General features: G+C 51.3%; 1 protein-coding gene across 6 annotated transcripts; it reads right to left on the reverse strand.

Annotated features, from left to right (window-relative positions):
• Positions 1-1,202: 1,202 nt before the first annotated feature.
• On the reverse strand, positions 1,203-21,783 carry LOC135246069 (ubiquitin carboxyl-terminal hydrolase 15-like). 6 transcript variants are annotated; one of them, XM_064319575.1, is made up of 23 exons: positions 21,645-21,783; positions 19,469-19,596; positions 18,976-19,106; positions 17,310-17,436; positions 16,664-16,809; positions 15,539-15,583; positions 12,462-12,523; positions 11,738-11,824; positions 9,279-9,423; positions 8,055-8,228; positions 7,570-7,728; positions 6,982-7,206; positions 6,584-6,667; positions 6,366-6,460; positions 5,866-6,051; positions 5,251-5,384; positions 4,660-4,935; positions 4,480-4,550; positions 3,454-3,569; positions 3,129-3,278; positions 2,690-2,793; positions 2,281-2,369; positions 1,203-1,470 (listed from the first exon to the last, which is right to left on the reverse strand). In XM_064319575.1, the coding sequence occupies exons 1-23, from the start codon at positions 21,731-21,733 to the stop codon at positions 1,249-1,251; spliced, it is 3,045 nt and encodes a 1,014-aa protein (XP_064175645.1). In that variant the 5' UTR covers positions 21,734-21,783; the 3' UTR covers positions 1,203-1,248. The 6 variants fall into 6 exon arrangements, 5 of the variants coding, with proteins under 5 accessions (XP_064175645.1, XP_064175646.1, XP_064175647.1 ...); XM_064319576.1 differs by lacking the exon at positions 15,539-15,583; XM_064319577.1 differs by lacking the exon at positions 11,738-11,824.
• Positions 21,784-21,943: the final 160 nt, after the last annotated feature.

Consider the following 21,943-nt stretch of genomic DNA (forward strand, 5'->3'; position numbering starts at 1 on the left):
CGAGCGTCTCCTAGCAACCGCAATCGCCCGTGGTCAGTGAAGATTCCCGTGATCCGTGAGCGTTCCGCGGCGAACGGAACCTTCCGCGTTCCACGAACGTTCCGCCTGGCCGCGCGTTTACGCGGAAGCTCTCGTCTTCGGGAAAGGACGATTTGAAGACGCAGAACTCAGTGCAGTGAACGTCCCGTGCAGACGGTGACAAAGGCAATGTACATACATGTATATAAATAAAAAGTCTTGAGATTACAAGTAAGGCTATGGTGATTTCCATTTGGATACCAAAACGTGACAGATAATCTAACTTATCACCAATGTTCATAATCTCGAAAGCCTCTTCGTTCATACTGGTAAGCACAAGGGTGAGACAGACACAATAACTCCAAACCCTTGCTAAAGCCGTTATCCCTGTACACGAAACTCACATCCACAGAAACAGCTATTCGTATAGGGAGATAACAGAGTGGACTTAAGGGCCAATTTTCAACAGAGGGCATATGCGCAAGGCTCATTTATAAGTCTACAAATGCGTATCAGTTGAGAATCAGTCTTACAGCAGCATTGAAAATAAAACGTGACCGTAAAGGTACTTTGCAGAGCAGAATGGGTCGGGCGATGCGTTTCCTGTTCCTGTTTGAAGGCAGCTCATGATGTCGCTGGACGTGTGAACGCGGGGCGGGGGCCCCTCTCGGCACACACGCAGGAAGCTCAGCGTTCCCCGCGGTTTCGCCGCGTTACGACAAAAACCCCCCACGTTTTCAGCGCTCGCGGTATTTACATGGCAAAACGGGTATGCCGATATGCAAACGCGTCCCCTCCGAAAAATGTAAAACCATAACGCGACCGTGGGGGGGGGAGGGGGGGGGGGAGCCGCGGCACGGACCGCAGGCGTTCTCTGCGTGCGTGAGAGTGTGTGTGTGCGTGTTGCGAGACGCCGTGTCTTAGCAAACAACTAGCTTCCGTCATCCGCACATCTCTCGTTTGGATGGGAATACTGAAGCGTTGACAGGCGAAGAAACATGTTTTACGTGTCCGAGGACATCAGCAGGACCAGGCCCGGGAGAGAGACCCGATCGCTTAGGATTTCCCGTGTAGCGCCTTTCCCGCGCAGGGCCTCCTCGCCCCCCCGTGGCCCACCCTGCCCCCCCCCCCAGTGTCCGAGCCGGGCTTCGCGCGCGCTTGTCCATTTCGCCCCATCCCCCGCCCCCGCCCCGAGCATTTATCGTGGGGTGCCCCACTCCCCCCCCCACTTCAGTTGGTGTTCATGGTGATGTCGTGATTGGGGTCCTGCTCCTCCGCGTCGTTCTCGTTCTCGTTTTCGTTCTCGTTCTCGTTGTCGTTGAGGTCCTCGTCGCTCTGGCCGCCGTCCCCCCGTCCCGAGGCGGCCTCCAGGGTCTCCCGGTCCAGGGCGAAGTACCCCGTCCCGCTCAGGGTGTCCCGCCGCTGGTAGAACAGCACGTAGGCCGCTTTGGACTGGACACACGCAGGCAGGCAGAGAGGGACCAGTTAGTCACACAAAAGGGCACCGGTGCTAAATCCAACCTGGTTCAAATGCTAATGAAAGGATGTCCTTTGCAATATGAAGCCCACAAGATTACATCGCAGGAATTTGGCCAAAGCTCTTATCCATAAGCGACTTACACAACTGCAACTCTGCACACTGCATCCATTTATACAGCTGGATATATCCTGAAGCAATGTAGGTCAAGTACCTTACTCAAGGGTACCATGGCAGTGTCCTAACCCAGGAATCGAACCTATAGCCTTTCGGTTACAAGCCCAGTTCCTTACCCACTATGCTACACTGGTGCTCAAGATAAACAAGAACAGGTCTTTGGAAGCTGAATCCTTTTGAATTACAGTAGCTTCTAACAACTAGTATCAGCACACCCTAATCCTGCTCCACAGCTTATCTTTGTGATAAAGCACAGCAAAATGTAAGTAGCAAGTAAATCTAAGCAGAATGCCGATCAGAGCTAGGACAACCGGGAATTTCCGCGTACAACACAGCACATACGAGAAAGCGTGCACGTTTTACAAAGAACAAGGACACCGTGAAACGGACACACTTTTCCGCAGGTCAAACACAGGACCGGATACTGGGTAGCAAAATCACAGCGCTCCTTACTGCAGTCGATCTAGCCGGTAACGCGTCACATTGTGTCCAGAACCTGCACCCAATCAGGAAACACACGCTCCGAACGCACTCAAGTTCACGCTAACACGCTAACGGCCGCGTAGCCGCAGAGGAGGCCGAGCGGGGGGGGGGGCTGGACGGCTCACCACAATCTGGTCTTGGCTGGCGGGCGACACGCTGCTGTCGTCGAAGTAGTACCACTTGTCGTCCTCCTTGTTCTTGGCGAACGCCGTATCTGAATGGGGGGGGGGGGGGGGGCAGAAACGAATGAGGGGTAAAAATCACTTGGTAAAAATCCTTCTTACATTACATTGCTATGAAATGTTCTGTTGCTGTTCCATTTTACATTTCTACCGCTAGTTCCGTGATAGGGGACGAATGAACGTAATTGCGAAAACAACGTTATTTATCTTAGAGAAACATTGCATAGTGTGCCCCCCCCTAGCGGGTGTGGCCCTAAACAACCGCATAGACCGTTTATGCCACGGGCCGGCCACGCTACACACACAAGCCGAAAAGCGCAGTGAAATGGGCGGGGCGGTAGCTCGGCCTTACAGTGCCCGCCCCCCATCCCGCCGTAGTGGTTGGACACGGCGATCAGGTCGTACGTGCAGGGCCCCGCGTTGGGGTTGATCAGGAACTCCGACATGTCCAGATCGCTGCGGGAAGACAGGCACGAGGCAAGCTTACACTCTGAGAACGCACACGCGTGAAACATCTACTGACACGAGTGTTGAACGGCTACACAACTACACAAAAATATATATATATAATAATATAATAACATAATGTATAATAATATTTTCTATATATTTATTTTTTGTATATATATGCGTACAGCTGAATATTTAGCAAAGCAATTCAGGTTAAGGACTCTTAAGGACTCAAGGGTATAAAGGTGGCATCCACCACAGGGATTCAAACCTGCAACCTCTGAGTTACCTACAGCGTGCAGGCCTGGTTCTCGTAACATTTCTTTTGGGGGTGGGTCTACCTGAGGGGGAAGTCCACCAGGGAGTCCAGCTTGTCCCTCATGTAGCGGCTGTAGGAGAAGCGTTTGAGGTGCACCACCAGCACGGGGGGCAGGGACCACAGGTCCAGCTTCTTGGTGGCCTGCTGGTGCTGCTTGCAGTTGGGACAGTACCTGGAGAGGAGCGGGAGCCCCGCCCCCAAATTAATCACCGTGACAACACGAGGACGAGGAATGCACTGTTGTACGACTGGCTACATGCACACGCACAGACACACACCTGCATGTATGTAGATGCACACGCACGCGCACACACACACACACACTCGTGCCATGGCTGCAGTCTCACCATGGGTCCTCGGCCCCCAGCTTCTCCTTGGTGGTGAAAAGCTGGATGCAGTCTTTTAGCTTGAAGAAGGCCTTCTTCTGAGGCTTATACTCCATGCTTTCATGCTTCTCAAAATCCTGTTGGGGGGGGGGGGGGTAGAGAGATGGGAAGAGGGAAAACAGAGTGACAGACAGAGAGAGAGAAAAAGAAAGAGAACCTTAGCATTCATACCCCAGAATGGCTTTTCTGGTTCCAAAAAATTGGAACAGTCCTTTTTTTGAGACTGAAATTATTTCTACAGTCGCCTGAAGTCGTCTCTCTGAAGGGCTTTCTGTGACCGAACACTCACAGAGAAAATAGTCAAATGAAGCTAATACATACTGAAAGAGTGGAGTAGAGTGGGTGAACAGCTAAATGCTCTTTGATTTGGCTTTCTTTCGTTTTTCTTTCGTTTCTTTCGTTTTTAAAGACGATAACCAACATCCCACATGGCAGGCTTTGAATTTTGGCTGCGGCTGAGTTCACTTGGGTTCGCGTTTGAACTGCGCACCTGAAGAACCTTCGCCAGACAGCGCCCGCCTCCCGGGCCTTTGTCCGACGGCCGCAGGAATTTCGTTTTTTTGGGTTGTATCTCGAGTAAAGGACACCTCCGCGCCCGACGCTTTGGACTGGCTGATATCGCTAAGCAACCGGCAGACAATACGACTGACAGCTCAGGAAGGCGGCCTGCACAATGCGGGCATTCACTGCGGGCGGACCGAACGCAGGGCTTTCAACGGACGTCACTGCTAGCCCGCGACGGCGGCGGCGTGGATTCCGGCGCTTTCGAACGGTGCCCAATTCGAGCGTTTCCACGGAAACCTGCTAGCGCTGGCGCTAGCACGCTGGCTGCCCGGCGTCGTGTCTCTACTGTGTCGGACCCCGTCGGTCTAAAAAAAGGATTCGGGCTCAAATTGTGCGTTTTTAACGCCGTTCGGTTCGCATTAGAAACAAACCCAAAAAAAAAACCCGTCCTTTAAGAGCGCGATAAGGGACGCCCGCTCTCACCTCCGCCGCGCTTTCGTTGAAGTACTTCTTCTTCATCTCGGGCTCCCAGTCCAGAGAGAGATAGGACCTGTCTGTTCGAAAGAGAACGAGTTTAGCGCACAGAGCGGCACAGTCACGTGACTCACTGAAGAGAGCGCGCTCGGGGCGCTCGGAGCCGTTCCCACGGAAACCGGCGCTCACCGCTCAGCCGCAGGTGGCCCTCGTCGAAGCGGATGTGGCGGGGCTCGTCCTTGGCGTAGGCGAAGTCCGGCTTGCCCATGTTGATGAACTGGAAGGCGAAGAGGCGCCTCCTCTGCCCCGCCGGCGGCGGGCCCTTGGCGGTCCGCTCGGGGCCCACGCCGTTCTCCAGCTCGTTGTCCCCGCCCACCGACTCCTCCGACTGGCTGTTGTCGTTCTCGGACGGCAGCTCCTGGTCCTGGCTGGACTCCTCGTCCGGCTCGTCTGTCTCCATCTCGCCTGAGGAGGCGGGGTCGGACCGATCAGCTGCAAGGAATCTGTTTTTTTTTTCCGCCAGCTTCACAGTAACTGAATTGGCGGACGCTCCAGCAGAAATGAACATGCCGCAAACGCGATTAACTGTGTGTGTGTGAGCAGGCCCAAACGTTCTCACAACGGTGCTGCAACGTAGTGGCAATGCTGTAACACTGAGAGAACATTCCAGTAATATTGTGAGAACGCTTTGTGCTAGCTGGGAAGCTGCGTGAAATGGCTGGGCGGTGTGGGGGCGGGGCTGGGCGGTGCGGGGGGGGCGGGGCGGGGCCAGAGACTCACTGGGAGACCCCTCCTCCAGGACGCCGTTGGCTACGTTGCCGTTGATGCCGTGCTCTTTCGGGATGGGCGTCTCCTCCGACTCCTCCTCCTCCTCTTCCTCCTCCTCCTCCTCAGCGCTGGAGCACAGGAACCGGCTAGAACGCGGAACACGGAAACCCATCACACGGACCCCGCTGCGATTCACGCCCCAGTGTTGATATGAGAGTACGGAACACAGCGGTAAAAATGGGAGGAAGCAGTGGAAGTTTAACTGTTTTAAAAGTTTTTCCTGTAGTGTTAGGACTGCCCCGTTCAGCAAGCAACACCCGTACAAGCAACTCAGCCCAAGACAAGCATGCACAGTCCTGGGTTTCCACGCGTGCCTAACAGTGGCCTTCTGATTGGCCGGGTTTCCACGCTTCCCTAACAGAGGCCTTCTGATTGGCCAGGTTTCCACGCTTCCCTAACAGAGGCCTTCTGATTGGCTCGGTTTCCACGCTTGCCTAACAGTGGCCTTCTGATTGGCTGGGTTTCCATGCTTCCCTAACAGAGGCCCTCTCCGATTGGCCGGGTTTCCGCGCGTGCCCGACAGAGGCCCTTTTCCGATTGGCCGGTGGGGGGGGGGGGGGGGCGTACCACATGCGCAGCAGCAGCAGGTTGTAGAACTTCTCCTCGCTGAGGCTCCGGGGGACGGTGATGAGGAAGGGCAGGCCGAAGAGCAGCGCGCTGGCGTGGTAGCCCGACTGCTTGTGCTTCTCCCGCAGGTGCACCGGGATCACCACGTGGTCCACGTCCTCCGTCCGGCTCACCGCCACCTCGAACCTGAGCCCAGAGAGAAAAGCCCAACTTAACAACAAAAAAATCCCTGAAAGGGACTATTTAACAGATTGGCCCTCATGTTAAGAGTACCCCATAAAACTTTCAAACAAGTAATATTTATAATAGATTCATAATTTAGTCTTCAATCTGAAAATTACCGATGTGGTCTCTAGAAAAGTTGTTTTGTGCATGTTATTTTTTTTTCATGCGTATAAATTGTGGGTTCAGGGGGAGGAAAAAAAGAGAAAATGTGATTTTTGGGTAAATGTTCCATTTATTTCGGATCTTGGCTTTCGTGACTGGTCTTCGGCACTCACACGTAAATATCGTCCCTCTCCATGATGCTGCTCAGGTTCTCGTTGGTGGCGAATATCCGGTGGAACCGGTGGTTGTATATGTCCGTCACAATCATCTGTGTTATGAGAAAGCAGGAAGTCACCGAGACAAAGAATGAACTGGCATTCTGGGACAGGGTAACCAGAGAGAACTTGACTTCTCCAGAAAAGGGGGACGGGGGCCATCTTGTGGCCCTTACCTTGTCGGCGGGTACCCCGGAGAGAGTGGAGAGGGAGGTGCAGAGGTCGGCGATGTAGCCCACCTTGGGCACTGTCAGTTTGTACTGAAAAACACGGAGACGGCCAGTCAGCCAATATTTCCCGAGGGCTGAAATTAGCATGCCAACACGCGCACGAACAACACGAGATACGCTAGCCGCTAACGTGGAATCAAACTTCAGTCACTGAAACACAAAACCAGAACTGCTAGAGAGAATGAAATAGCAGAAAAAAATAGACGTTTCAATGTATTTAGCTACAAGTTCTCCCAATAATCAACAAGGGTAGAGGGACAAGTGCGCAAAACTGCTGACTCATCGCTGGCTCTCCCTGGCACAATCCCACAATGCAGTTGTTTCAGCCGGGCGCGAGGCGGCACCTGCGTGGGTTTGGCCCGGGGGTCCAGCCGCACCAGGTACACCTCCAGCGTTCGCTCCTTCTTCATGGGCAGCGGGAGCGTCAGGTAGCAGAAGGGGTCAAAGGTCACGGAGACCTTGGCGCAGACGGGGCACACCAGCGTGGACTTGAACAGGCCGTGGAAGATGTCCACGATGATGGAGTCGTTCCTCTTTATGTGGTTCTCCCAAGCTTCCTCGGCGACGACCTGGTCAGGGGTCAAGGGTCAGGGGTCAAGGGGTCAGGACAAGAAGAAGCCCTACTGCGGGGCTACGCTTCCTTCCTGGGGGCCAGATTCTTTCCAAAAATGGTGCAAACGGCCAAACACTTTCCCATGAACCATTTATAAAAACATACACACCATTAAGAGGTAGAGCACGTGTGCAAGTGTTGTATTTAGGATGCCTTCCTTAAAACACACACAGAAATGACATGTTATTCTGTCACTAGAGGGAGGTGCGCTGGCACTGTTGAGATGCAGGCGGGAGGAAACACCTTTTTTCTCTCCTTTTTTATCTTGTTTGACGCTAATTAGCGGTAACGGCAGGATGGCGGCGGGGACGTGCGCTACCTTGTCGGGCCGGCCCTCGGCGTCCTTGAGCTGGATGTAGGGCTTCTTCCGGATCCGGTTGAGGTCCTCGTGCAGGCCGTCCAGGAGGAACGCCAGCAGCTCGTGGGAGTCCTGCTGCTGGTACCCTGAGAACTGAGGCGCGAAGCGGCCCACCTGCGTCTGGAAGGGGGGGGGACACACGCGCAGAGAGACAGGGCCACCGTTAGGTGCTGGGGGACGTCCGGGGCCTCAGTTACACCTTTTCGTTTTTATCAGAACTTACGGGGACCAGCTGCACACCGTCACGCGAGAAACTGCACTGACGTCCCCACAAAAATATTGAATACACACTTAACGTGTGCAGATTGTGAAATTTCAAGCACTGAGAATACCCCCCAAAAAAGAAAGTACCTATGTAAATGTTCAAAAATGTCATTGCCGCCAGTGAGCTCTGAAACACAGAAAAAGGCGGGAGCTGGATGAAAAGAGCCGAGGGGGAAGATCACCTTGAAAGGCCTGGGGGTGACGTAGCTGTACTTCCCCGACCACACCTGCTTGGCGAGCTCGGCGTAGGCCTTGGCGATCTCCCCGCGCATGCCCAGCGGGTTGTCCATGTTCAGCTCCTCCTGGTACTTGTCCCTCAGGAAGAACTCGGTGAGCGGGGGGATGTTGCTCAAGCACTGCGTCGGGGGGACAAGAGCGGGCGGCAAAGAGTGAGACGCACCTGAAGCATCGTGGGTAAGAACGTTCCAGCGAAAATGCCAACGTCAAAAAGGAACAAGAGTGAAGAGTTGGCTGTATGAGTGTATGTACGCGTGTGCACGGTGCGTGTGTTGTGTGTGTCGTGCGTGTAAGTATGTTATGTGTGTGGTGTGTGTGTGTGCGTGTGTGTACATGTGTGTGTGTGTGTGTATGTGTGTGTGTGTATGTACATGTATGTGTGTGTGTGTGTGTGTATGTACATGTGTGTGTGTGTGGTGTGTGTCTGGTGTGTGGTGTGTGCGTGTGTGTGTGTGTGTGTGTGTGTGTGTGTGTGTGTGTGTGTAGTGTGTATGTGTGTGTGTGTGTGGTGCGTGTATGTACAGTGTGTGTGTGTGTGTAGTGTGCATGTGTATGGTGTGTGTGTGTGTGTGTGTGTGTGTGTGTGTGGTGTGTGTATGTAGATGTGTGTGTGTGTGTGTGTCGGTATGTACATGTGGTGTGTGTGTTGTGCAGTAGTGTGTGTGTGTTGTGTGTGTTGTGTGTGTGGTGTATGTACTTGGTGTGTGTGTGTGTGTGCGTATGTACATGTGTGTGTGTGTGTATGTGTGCTGTGATGTGTGTGTGTGTGTGTGTGGTGTATGTACATGTGTTGTTAGTGTGCATGTGTATGTGTGTGTGGGGTGGGTGTGTGTGTGTGTGTGTGTTGTACATGTGTGTGTTGTGTGTGGTGTTGTGTGTGTGTGTGTGGCGTGTGTGTGTGTGTGTGTGGTGTGTGTGTGTGTGTGTGTGTGTGTGTGTGTGTATGTAGTGTGTATGTGTGTGTGTGTGTGTGTGCAGAAGGTGTGTGCATGTTGTGTGTGTGTGTGGGTGTGTGTGTGTGTGTGTGTGTATGTAGTGTGTAGGTGGTGGTGTGTGTGATGTACATGTGTGTGTGTGTGTATGTGTGCATGTGTATGTGTGTGTGTGTGTGTGTATGTGTGGTGTGTGTGTGTGTATGTAAGTGTGTATGTGTGTGTGTGTGAGTGTACCTGCGCTGCAGAGTTCATGAAGCAGGTGTTGCCCAGGTTGCAGAGGCCGCACAGGCCGGGCCTCTCGCGGTAGCTGCTCTGCTCGGGGTACTCGTAGCTGCTATAGGGAGGGTAGGCCGGGAGGCAGTAGTTAGAGTTTTTCACGCTGCGGAGAGAAGAGGAGAGAGCAGAGCGCGGTCAGACCAGGAGCCGTACGGGGACGGGAGAAAAAGAGAAACCACGTCGTCCCACACAAACGCAAAACCACAAAGTCAAAGCGCACGTCACGTGATGTTTCTCCCTTAGAATTAGCAATATTTCACACAGCGCGCACGTGCGTGTGTGTGTGTGTGTGTGTGTGTGCGTGAGGTGGGCAGAAAACACAAAAAAAATATTATAATAAATAATAAGAAGTAAATAAATAAAAAAGCAAGTGCAAAAACAAATCGCTATGTTCGCATTGGCAAAGACAGCGAGTTAAAATGAACGTAAAAAAAAAAGGGAAGCGGAAATGTAAAAGTTAACCGAATCGAGACCGGGGGGTGAAACCGCGCCAACCGCCCCGGACGCGGAACTGAGAGCGATGAGCGGCGGGGCCGAGCGGCGGGGCAGTTTGAGCGTTCGGGGCGCAGAGACCTGTACCGTTGCTCTATGGGCCGGGCCTCGCTCCCGCCCTCCGCCCGCCCCTCCAACTCCACACACTCTTTAAGGCACCACCCGCAGCATAGCAGCATCTCACTCCGGTCCCGCCCGCATCCCGCTCTCAATGCGACACCCCCCCTCCCCCTCTCCCCCCTCTCCCTCTCCCCCCCTCCCTCCCCCCTCTCTCTCTTGCCCGGCTCGGACTGAACAGAGAGAAAGAGAGGAGAGAGAGAGAGAGGGAGAGAGAGACAAGGGGGAGAGAGAGAGTGAGAGATGCAGAAGGAGAGAGAGAGGAAGGGAGGGGAAGAGAGGGGAGAGTCAGAGATGGAGAGAGGGGGAGAGAAAGAGGGGGACAGAGAATGAGAGAGGCAGAGGGGAGAAAGATAGGAGAGAGAGCGGGGGGGAGAGTGAGAGACAGCAGGAGACAGAGATAGAGAGGGGAGAGAGAAAGAAAGAGGGGGGGAGAGAGAAGAGGGGTGGAGAGAGAGGAGGGATGGAGAGAGAGAGAGAGAGGAAGAGCAGGGACCGCGCTTCAGTTACAGGTGAGGCTGTGTGGGATTCGCAGGGTCCGTGTGACATCACCGCCCCGATGCACCGCGCAGGGTTCTATTTATAGCGCCACTCTGCCGAGGCAGCGGAATCCAGAGCCTGCCTCAGAGCCTGAGCAGGGGGGGGAGGGAGGGAGAGAGAGGGAGAGACTCTCCTCCGCAGAGGTGAGAACGCCACGCGGGGTCGGGGATCTCGCGGTGGCACGGCGGTTCGCCCTCTCCGCTCGCTCGCGAGGGGACATGTTTGTAACCTTTAAAAAAAACCACCGGTTCTGGTCTTCAATGACCTGCTGGCAACCTCTGTATCTGCGCTTCGGTTTAAAGGATTATGAGAGTTGTAGTGCAGTGAGGCTGCTGTAGTCAGCATGCAGGGCCTCTGGCTTTGCGGTGCTGTGCTGGGCTGAATGTGGAGATACGCATCGGGAGGGCAGAGACGGCGCGGTCTGAAGGTCACCAGCACCGTAGAGCAAGGCAGAGAGAGAGGGGAGGGAGGAGATAGAGAGAGAGAGGAAGAGAGAGAGAGGGAGGGAGAGAGAGAGAGAGAGAAGGGGGCACTGAGACAGAAAAGAGAGGGAGAGAGGAAAGGGGAAAAGAGATTGAACAAGAGAGAGAGGAGAGGAGGAGGGGGGAGAGAAAGAGAGAGAGAGAGAGAGAGAGAGAGAGAGAGAGAGAGAGGACGCAGTATATCATGCCAGGGACACAGCCTCCTTCCTGCAGTGCTGAGTTATGGAGACACCTTTATCCGCAGTCATCAGAAACATCAGCTCATCCTCCGCCACTCATCCCCAGGGAGGCGGGGTCACACTCCAGGGCCCTCGCCTCATTAAATCCGCCCTCACCCTCTCCACTACAGAAGACCCAGCGCCCAATATCTCCTCCCAAAATTATGAAAAAATCGAGAGAACTTTCCAGTCTTCTAGTGAAATTCATCACACGTAATAATTTAGAAAAACAGGAGAGAGAAAGCCAACATGTCCGCCCACTGATCCTGTGCCTATCAGTTACATGTTCCAACATACAATAAGCAGGAGCTTAATACGGGGAAGTCTACAGACAGGTGTGTTCACGACTCTTAATATGTGCGTTAATAGCAACCCTAAAGAAGGCCCATTCCAACATGCAGGTCGCACAGAGGTGCCGGTTAAAGACGAGGCAAGACAACAGACAACAGAGAGCTTCGGCAAAGGAGGCCTGGTGTAGCACAGAGCCCATGCAACTGCCGCGAAGCACGTGACCACCGCAAGCCCCGCCTCCTCAGACCAGACCACGCCCACAAACCACTTTGCTTACTTCCTGCTGCTGAAGCCGCTATAACTGTTTGAGAGGGTCGAGGGGGAGATCTTTGGTAAGGTCGAGAGATTGGAGGCGGCGGAGGACCTTCGGAGACAAGAAGACGGCCGGTTAGGGAAAGGGAGAGGAGTCGCAGAGCTCGACGGTTAGCGGCCGATTAGCGCCAAACTCACAGAACGCGTGCGTGCGGGAAAAGAACAAAAACACAGAAAACACAGAACAGAACAGATAAGGAAATGAACAAAAAAAGGAGAATTTGTGAACACATGGGAGATGGAACACTGTTGATAAGCGTCTGAAAGAACCACGGCGGTTGGCAAAGTGACATGCTTCCTTTACCCGACATCCAAAGACATCTTTCAGGTTTAGCCAGTCTAGGATTATTATGAAATTGTACATTTACAAGGGCACCAGAAACCTTGAACCAACTGGCCTCAATTCACTCTTATGAATGCGGAACCAGGACAGTGGATGAAAATACATATTCTAATAATGCGTGGAGGTTTATGAGCTGCAGGCTACTGACGAGGAACTTGCTTAATTTATGCCTCCCCGCCCCCCCCCCGCTAATTCTGCACACGCTAGCATACGCAGACGTATACGAAGTAACATGGCCACAGTAATGACTCTCTCACTCGCTCGCTTGCTCGCTAACTCCGCCCCCACCTCAAAAAACCCATCAGGTGACCCTGTGTGACATCAGAGCCTCGGCCGGAACACTCACTTGGACGCCGAAGAGCCCCGGGGCCAGGTCCCGTCCTCGTTTTTTTGCTCTATTACGAGAACCTGCAAGGAGAACCATCATGGCGTGAGTTTCCCCCGGAAACGCTGGCGTCCGGGGGGGGAGGGTGGGGGGGTCGAGGGCAAGCGCATCTGCGAACGGGGGTCAGTTTCACACACAGCTGGCGTTCGGCGCGGCGGTGTTCACCGTGTTCAGCGTTCCTCGGCGTGCGGCTCGGCGGCCTTTCTGGGGATAACCCCGCCCCCTGTTTGATAGGGCAGCCAATCAGCACGCCCAAATTTCATTAGCCCCGCCCTTTGGGTCTGTAACTTCAATGATTAACGTGAATAAACTGCATACTTCTCATACAAAAAAAACCCTGCATGACCAAGGTGACAAGGAACTATTATTTTACATGGAGCCAAAATGGAGAACGTTTGGCTCCCTTCCTCACTTTCACTTTGGAAAACAATTTCTTTTTCATTTTACACCTGGTAGGTCTAAGTCCAGAGGCACTGAAATAAATGCTTCTGCAGGGAGACATTGTGCAAACGCAATGCCTGTAATGAGGAATCTGAACACGGATGGTACCGCCTCAGGGGCCAGAAGTAACGGGCAAACTGTTAGTTCAGGGAAACACACTCCGGATCAGCGAGTTTCCGCTTCCCCCGTGCAAGACGTCTGAAAAAAGAACTTGTGAGAAACAGCCGGCAAGAACGCCCACTGTTTATAGAGGGGGGGGAAAAAAATTACCACTAAACAAATAAAATGCGAAACCGTGGACAACCAAATGGGTTTGCTTTGTGACAGCCCAAAAGATAAAGACCCCTGCCTACATACTTTACCCATCAATAAGTCACGCTTTACAGAGTGGAACCCAGATACTGTCCATGACTGAAACGAGTCAAGCTAACTGCTAAGCTAACTAGCATTCTGCTGACTCTTGCACAAGACCAGGGCAAAGTTTATCGCGAGACAACAGAAAGAGTGGTGACAGACAGGTGTGCAAAAACTGGAACTTTTATCTTGGAAATTTTATCGTGATTTTACTAATTATCCAGGGCCTGCGTGGTGCTAAGTACAAATAATGTTGCATGGTTCAGCAACTCTGGAAATCCACCAGTTCAGGAAAAGCAAGCAGAGACCAAAGAGACCACAGAGGGCGCCAGAGAGCCGCAAGCTCAGGATTCCCGCCATATTGAGTCTCCTCCCCTAGGGCGTCCCCTCAATAAAGCAACTCCCAGGGTTCTTTCCAATCGCTTGTTTTACCTCCGTGCCTGTTTTCATCACGTCTTTTCCTCGCTTCCTTAGCTCCGCCCAACAGAGGACGCAAAGGAAAGGACGCAAGGAATCGAGGGAAAAGGCGCATTGGGCAAACGGAACGTCCTTATTCATTCAAGCGTCAGTTTTGAAGCCACAGCAATCACAGACGTGGCAGATGGGGGGGGGGAGAGGTGGATGCAGAGAGGTCGATAAGTTACACATCACGCGTTCCAAAGAAACCCTTCCACAAAGGACGCACTCGTGTTTCCTCGCTTCAGGAGCCTCCTACTTTAGCTCCTTCAAGGAGCTTTTTTCCCGATTGGAATGTCCTTAAAGATGACGGACATCGATCGGTTTCCTGGTCAGTCGAGGACGGAGGAGATGAGGACGGGTAAGACAAGCGATTGGAAACAGCTGCCAGAAATGGCTCGGCCAAAGCCCCTCAGGAGCGCTGCTACTGCATGGACTCCTCAGTAAAGCTCAGAACCTTTTGCGCTTCGGCCCGACATCGGCGTCATTCAATCTAGCGGCTATAGCGTTTTTGTCGGCGTTCTGCAAAACAAATCGAAGAACACATTACATTTTCCAAAGGCGTTTTAAAATAACATTTGCACTGCAAAGCAAGACCGGCTAAAACTTGTTACACAGGAGCGGTATGCTCCAGGCCTGCTTTATTTTATTAATTCTATGATAAGTATGCACATCTGCGCCATACTCTGTGTACGGTGTATGTGTTCCTGGAAGCTGTTGGTGCTCTCACATTGCAAGCCTTCAAAATCGAGAGTGAAAGCCATTCTAGAAAAGGCTTTTCTCCGCTTCACTTGGGATTTTCAAAGGAGACGAGGCAAAGGCGACAGACGCTGAAGCACAGGGACTCACAACTTGGCTGAAACGTTTAGTTTCAGTTTCCTCCAGAGCCAAAGAAAAGTGGGGTGGAGACGGGCGCCAAACCAGCACAAACCCGTGACCTTCCTGCAACGCATGCAGTTACCCAGGACGTCCAGGACATTAACAACCAGAGCAATTAGACAGAGATAAATCACCTCACCACTACTGCTATCATTCAGACATAGGACACTGGGACAAAGACGCCTACCTCTAAAGCGAGGTGTCATTCTGAAGACCTGGAGGGCCACAGTGTTTGCAGGGGTTTGCGGGTTCCAATCACTATCCAATTTAGGCCTTGGAAACTATGTGTGTGTGGATTTTTTTAAGGCAACCGGTGATATAGACATAACATAAGCGCTGAAACAGATACTGTGCCACTCCAGGACTGAAATCTGACTCCATTGCTCCAATATTTATATGTTAAACAGCAAACTGTGATTCATTCACTTTGTACTCGATCAATCAACCCGTTAAGTCTCCATTAACATTAAGTGGCCCTAATAAAAAATTAAATTACACTGTAATTGCATTGCCCGTTGTTCAAACAGTGATTCTTGTCCAGTACCCCAAATTTAACTTAAGAGGACTTTTTACAACTCGCTACAGTATGTTAATAACATTGTATTTACACAGTTATTAACACCACATACATGAATAACAGTGCAATACCCCACCAACGTAGGTTGCCAGATTAGGGGTTACCCATCAGTTCACGGTGCATTGCTCATTCTGTAATGAAAGGCTATAACAGTTAGGACAGGCAGGAAATCGGCAATGCTGACGTAAACACGGGCATTCTAGTGAGCATGCAAAACTTCCAACTGGCTGGCAGTCACAAACAGCTGGAGCACCAGGGTTCAGGGCATGACAAACCAAAATACATTTTTAAAAATTATTTAAATAAAATTGAACACCGGACAGGAGGCTACCGTGTGTTGAAGGTTACGGACATCGGCTTCCTGGCTAGCTGTCGTCTACGAGGGAACAAACGACAAAATGACAGGAGTGAAGAGAGAGAATCCAGCTGTTAACTTGAAATCACAATGCTTTAAAATGAGCGAATATTTCTCATATTAATGACAATATATTGTCATTCTAATAATGTCAATTCATATTTCTGAAGGGAAGAGGAAACTAAATGGGAATAATAGTTCCCGACTGCAGTCTCTGCAGCTGGAGAATAAGATTCAGCTGGGTAGGAGGTTTCAGAGCAGCCAAAAGATGCAACGGGGGGTGTAGAACAGAGGGACTCTGGCATAAAAAGGAAGAGATAACATCAGTGCAAATGGCTTTACCTCAATTCCCCTCAACCGCCAGCATCAGGAAGCAAGCACCTGCTGCGTGGATTTGGCTGACTGGATTAATGTTTTGCGGCCCGATTCGAATTCGTTTCCCCACTTAAGAATGTCTACATTTCATCACGAGTGCCCTGTTCTGACCAGTAACGATGTACAGCAAGCAGAGCGCTTCGGTACAATTTTTGAGTCTAATGCCACAAAACGCCAAATTCTGACTCTGGGTTTTTTTTGGGGAGCTGAAGCGGCAGGCCAAAAGGCCACGCGGTGAAGCGTTTTCATTTCCTGTTTGTTGGTTTTTTTTTTGATGGCGTGACCACAAAAGACGGTCAAAGCGACCAGGCGCTGACGGGCTGGGACACAGAGCCAAAAGACGTGACCAGAAAGCGCGCATGATTTCTCCCTCGTCATAAATGCGCAAAAAAAAAAATAATAATAATAATAATTCACGGCCTTAAACCTCAGACCGCGTTCCCACCACAGGAAGGCAACAAAAAAAAAAAACACACACTCCGCTCCGCTGGAATCGTGAAGGCGGAGCCTGTGGACCGTTAACTGTCACTCACTCGACAGCAAGGTTCACCGTTCAAACAGACTAACCACCTTGCAAGGAGCTCAGAGAAAGCGGAGAGGTAACGGTTTCGCGAGCGCGTCGGCGGTTATCCGTCCTCGACCGCGACCCGTACCGCGAAACGGTATACCGCGCTGGACGGAACGGCGGTCGGGGGGGTGGGGGGGGTTTAGGGCGGGGCTCCGTACCTGTCCCTGGTAGAGCCCGGCGTCCTGTATGGTGCTGTCGGGCTTGGTGAGCGGCTCGAAGGTGTTGCTCATGTACTTGTTCCACAGCCGGGTCTCCTTCTCGTCGGGGATGCTGAACAGCTTCCTCATCTCCTTCTCGATGGTGTCTGGGGCGGCGAGAACGCGGAGAGGGAGGGTCAGGCGCGGCCCACGCAGCCGAAGCAACTGGCGGGCGGCGTTTCATGTGCCGGTGTGCTAATGGGGACTCAGGAACAAGGAGGCGTAACGGGGACGTTGTACAACAACAGCTATAACGCCAGCTCACGCAAAGCTCATTTGCATGTCCAAGGGTGTACATTTTTGTGTGCGTGTGTGAAGGTCAAAATTTACTGCGAGACAACAGAAAAGTACAGTGTGTGTATGTGTGTGTGTGTGTGTGTGTGTACTGGAGCAAATATTCACGGTGGAAGTATATCCAGCCGGTTTTTAAACCAAAACCCGACCAGACGAGCTTAACGCCTCGATTCACAGCTCCAGTCAGATGATCGGAGTGCATCCTCAGGAGTCAGGCGCCAAATCAGGGAGATACACATACACAAAAAAAAACCGTCAAAAAGAGGACGTTGGGCAGGTGGTCCCCACGGCGGTCTCCCACGGCGACGCTCACCTATGGTGTCGGCCTTGCTGAACCTCCGGGTCACCACGGTGTCCATGTCGCCGTCCTCGCACAGCTTCAGCTCCGTCAGGTACACCTCCACCTTGCAGTGCTTCACGAACATGCCCTGCTCCACCACCTGCAAGGAGCGAGAACACACAAACGCGTCAAACGGCCTCTCTCTCACAGACTTCAACGACTGACGCAAAATTTTCGCTCGAGCGATCGCAAGAGGTACGCCGTTTAACCTCGGAAGGAAGGAAACGCCGTCCTGAGGAGCAAATGCAAAATGAAATGATAATTACCCACAAACACCAAAAAAAGGCAAACAGATTAGCAATCCCTGACAGATTAAAAAATGAGATAAACACAAGACTAAAAGGTCTCAAAGTTGAGCTGTAGGAAAGATCTAGGAACCCAGCTCCACAAGCAAAGCGCAGTCAGAATCCAGGTTCTGGAACTTTCTACCGAGTGCAATTCAATGATAAAGCCAGCAAACACCTTTCATTCAGCAAGCCACTGCAGGGACAGCAGCAGTGGAGTCCTACAGTGTTTACGTCCCCCTAGCCTCCGGTGCTAGCGGCCCAGGCTCAGCACAAACAAAGGCTCTCTCGCGCGTGAGGAACTACCCCCCGTTATCTCCAACCAAGCACGTCCCGCGAACAGCAGAGCAAGGAGGAGACGCGGCAGGGCTCGAACGCCCGGAGCGCTAACGCTAACCGTACCGCCGGGTGCCTCCTTTAGCACAGCCGCTAAACAAAAATAAATGAACCCGTTCAGGAACGTTCTGCACCCCCCCAAACCCCCCATCCCCTCTCCAGGCAAGCCGTCTGAACCAGGGACCAGGGCAGCCGGAAGGTTCCGCGAGACGGCGGGGAGAACCGTGCGTCTGGAACCGTGACGGGAAACCCGGTCGCCCCCCCCCCCACACACACGAGAACCCCCAAAACCGAAAAAAGAGAGAAGAGAACCTCTTCCATGTCTGTCCCGTGGCACGTTCCCTGTAGTGTTTAAGTCATCGCCCTCCACCCTCTGAAAATAGAAGCGAGGAGGCCACCCGATACCCCCGACATATAAGGCCGAAGGGGAGGATCGATGAGGGACATGCCCAGCACAGCGGGCGGCCATGTTGTAGCTCAATAAAGCCAGAGATCTAGAGAAATCCGTTCCGCTATTTAACACTGATGTAGATTATTCCTGCCTGACCAAGGGCTGACTATGTGAAATGCAACTTGAGTGAACTACAGCACCCCCTACTGATAGTGAGAGGCACAAAAAAAAGACATAAAAATGCTCACGTGAAAATTTGTTTCTATGATGAGCTCACTGTATACTTCACTGTAAATGAATTTGTAAAAATACTACAAATAGTTTTGATTATAAAAAATGAAAAGTTTTTTTACTGTTTTCATTTGTAACATGTTTTCATAGTTCATTTGAGGTCCTGTCATGAGACAGGTATACAACTAGTATAATCTCTAGTTCTGACGCAGAATATCTGCACCTGAAACCATGGTTACAGGTCAATTTGCCAGCAGAAGCCACGGACTAAAAGAGAGTACCCAGAATCCCAAGAGGTCCAGTAATGGAAAGCAGGACTTGCGTAGGCCTGACAATTCAGTATATAAGGTACAAACTCAGAGTCTTCCATGACCACATAGGTGTGGAGAAACGGTACCTTGCGCGCTATTGGCTCCTGGCTGTCCATGAGTCCATACCAGCTGACCAGCTTATTCCAGCCCTCCGTGGGGACCAGGATGTAGTCCAGCTCATCGATGAGGTGCTCCTTGAGGGCCAACACGTCTCCGTCTGTAGCCAAGCCAGAGAGAGAGAGAGAGAGACACTGAACGAATTACAGCAACAACCACTGAACAAATTACGGCTGTAAAAGTTGTCAGTTTGAAAATGAGTCAGCACGGGCGTTCAAAACGGAACCAACTGCGTTCAAAAGGGAACTGACAACCGCCACCACTGTCCCAATGACTTTACTGTGCTGTACTATCCTTACCAATGCAATAACCAGCAGCTAATTTACATACCATAAACATCAAGTGAGATCAGCTATTGCGTGTCCCTGTAAAATGGCTCCTAGCTCCTAACTGACTGTAGTTCTGAATGGGTTTACTGAGAGTACCGTCAAGTCATATTCACCTGGAGCAATGGGACCTCACCTTTGAGGAGACCAGAGTTGTCCACCGGGCCAGGGTAGACATTCTGCTCCCCCATCTGGTACTTATCCCAGCTGTCGAAGCCCACATATTTCTTCCACTGTTTGAACCAGCGGCTGTCGACCAAGTACCTGCCCCAGGGCAAAAAGGCAAATGTTAATCACGCTGTCTGTGACCTCATTTATTCTGCAGCTGTTTGGCACAGAGAAAGCTACATAGATGTGTGCTTTTCTGGATGAGAGTGTGGGAAAGCAAGCAAGTCGTTCTGATCCTGAAGGCGGTGGATAGAATAACATGCAACAGAACTGGAAGCATCCCCACTGGCCCACATCCGTTCAGGTGACTACGCTGCCTCCACCTATGAAAACCCAATGCAGACTTCCTTGCCCCTCCTCCTCCCCCAGTGGCACCCCACCTTAGCTTCCATGGATTTTCCTCCTCAGTCTGAGCACATTACACAGAAAGACAGTGAGGTCAGTGCCAGCAGGTACACCTGGATAGAATCTAATGGTCTTATCACAATAACCCAACCACTTAAAGTTCCACTGCTGCAGCCATTCCACAAATGGCTAATATGAAGCCTAGACTTCAAGGGCTAAATAAAGCGCCCACAGTATGTTGTCGCTGCACATTTGCGGTTAATTGGAGCGCACGCTCTTTAGCTGGGTCCTTTGACCGAACTATTATCGCCGTCCATAGAATAACACAAGCTAACCCCCCCCCCCCTTTACCCTCACAACGCAGGGACATGTGGAGCCTTGCCTGCCTCGCTGGGATTACATTACAGCTGTGGTGGTACTGAGGGCCCCAGCGTGCGCACACACACACACACACACACACACACACACACACACTCTCACACTTACTCAGCGGAGCAATGGGGTAGCAAAGCAGGCTTCATAACAGGGGAGAAATAACATTGTGCCCTTGAGCACAGAACAGTACCAAAATTACCAATCGGCCTGTTATATATCACAATGTGTTAATGGATAAACCATAGGCCCGCGTCATTTAAGTTGTCCCAAATACAGTCATCTACAAGGGATTTTTAAAAATTTTATTATTATTATTATTACTACTACTACTATTATTATCATTACTGTTATTATTATTAGGATGGTGACATATTAGAGAAATACCTGAGAGAATTAGAGATCAGATTAACAATTGTTCCTCCTGTAAGTACTTCAATCCCCAAATACCCGAGTCACTCAGGATGTGCCTTTCAAGGGAAGGGAATGTCTGGTAGGTTAACCGCTAATATGTGGATTAACTCTGATTAAGGATGTACAAACCAGAGTACAGCAAAACATGCAAAGCATGTCATTACAGGAAATGGCATGCTTTTGGGTTAGGAAAGTGCTGGATGTCCCAGGCCACGATTAGTGAGTCTGTTATCCATCCCATTGTAAGCAGTTAAAAAGGTTAAATATTGAACACATATCACTGTTTTTGAGCATGTCCCTGATTTCAAAAGGCGTGCCTTTAGACAGAATGACTATGTGGAACAAGAGATTGGTGCTTCGCTTCCCCAATGAAAGTGTCTAATCTTGTCTCAAAAGAGCAATCACTACAATCCAGTGTGACACACCAATTCACAGCAATAACAGGATCCTCTGTCTAAAAAGTTACCCAATATATGTTGACATTGCTTATGGTTTCAGCAGAAAAGCCCGTATACCTCTGGCTTGTTAACACACCCGTAGGGGTTGAAACATGAATGCAATGGAAGTTAAAGAGTAACGCTGGTGACTGGTGCAACGCACCCAAAGCAAGTGAGGAATGCGTTCTGTTAATCAGCTGCTGACGGGAATTTGCGTGTGCAGAGTATTTGACAGGTGAGCATTTGCCCCTGCAACAGCCCCGCTTCTCCTGTCATGATGACCAAGTTTTATTTTCCGGCTTCCTTACCCTCTCGCCCCGCACAGCAAAACACTCTCACGAATTGCTGAGCGAGCACAAGACAATAAACTCGTGCATGGCAATGCAACAACGGTGCAACTAACAAGCTAGCTCGCCAGTCGAAATTCGAGGAATGTAGGTAGCTGGCTAGCTAGCCCAAGCTAACAGAAAACAGCGGCCTGGTTCTGCATGTTCCCCTTCGTATTTCATTTTGTCAACCCAAACCAAGCATGCTGTCACAGCCCACAAGACCCCAGAAACCATTCGATTGTCTCACCAAGTGTCTCCCTTCCTCAGCGGCGTTTTCAATAGTGCCGCGACCTCTCCTCGCTGTGTATCCAGATCAGCCGCTCCTCCCTCCGCCATCTTTCATTAACATGACCAGTTGCATTGTGGGAAAGAGGGACGTCACCCCTAGAGCGTCACTGGCTGGACGTAGGGAGCGGAAGTAAGCTTTTTCAACCAATAATATTATGTGGTCGGAACGCTTTGAGAAAATTTGACAGTTCATACAACTTACGCCAACTACATAGGGACGATCATATATGTAAAATAATATAATTTAAAGAATGTATA

Source organism: Anguilla rostrata, chromosome 19 (genome assembly GCF_018555375.3).
Source record: "Anguilla rostrata isolate EN2019 chromosome 19, ASM1855537v3, whole genome shotgun sequence".
Lineage (NCBI taxonomy): Eukaryota > Metazoa > Chordata > Actinopteri > Anguilliformes > Anguillidae > Anguilla > Anguilla rostrata.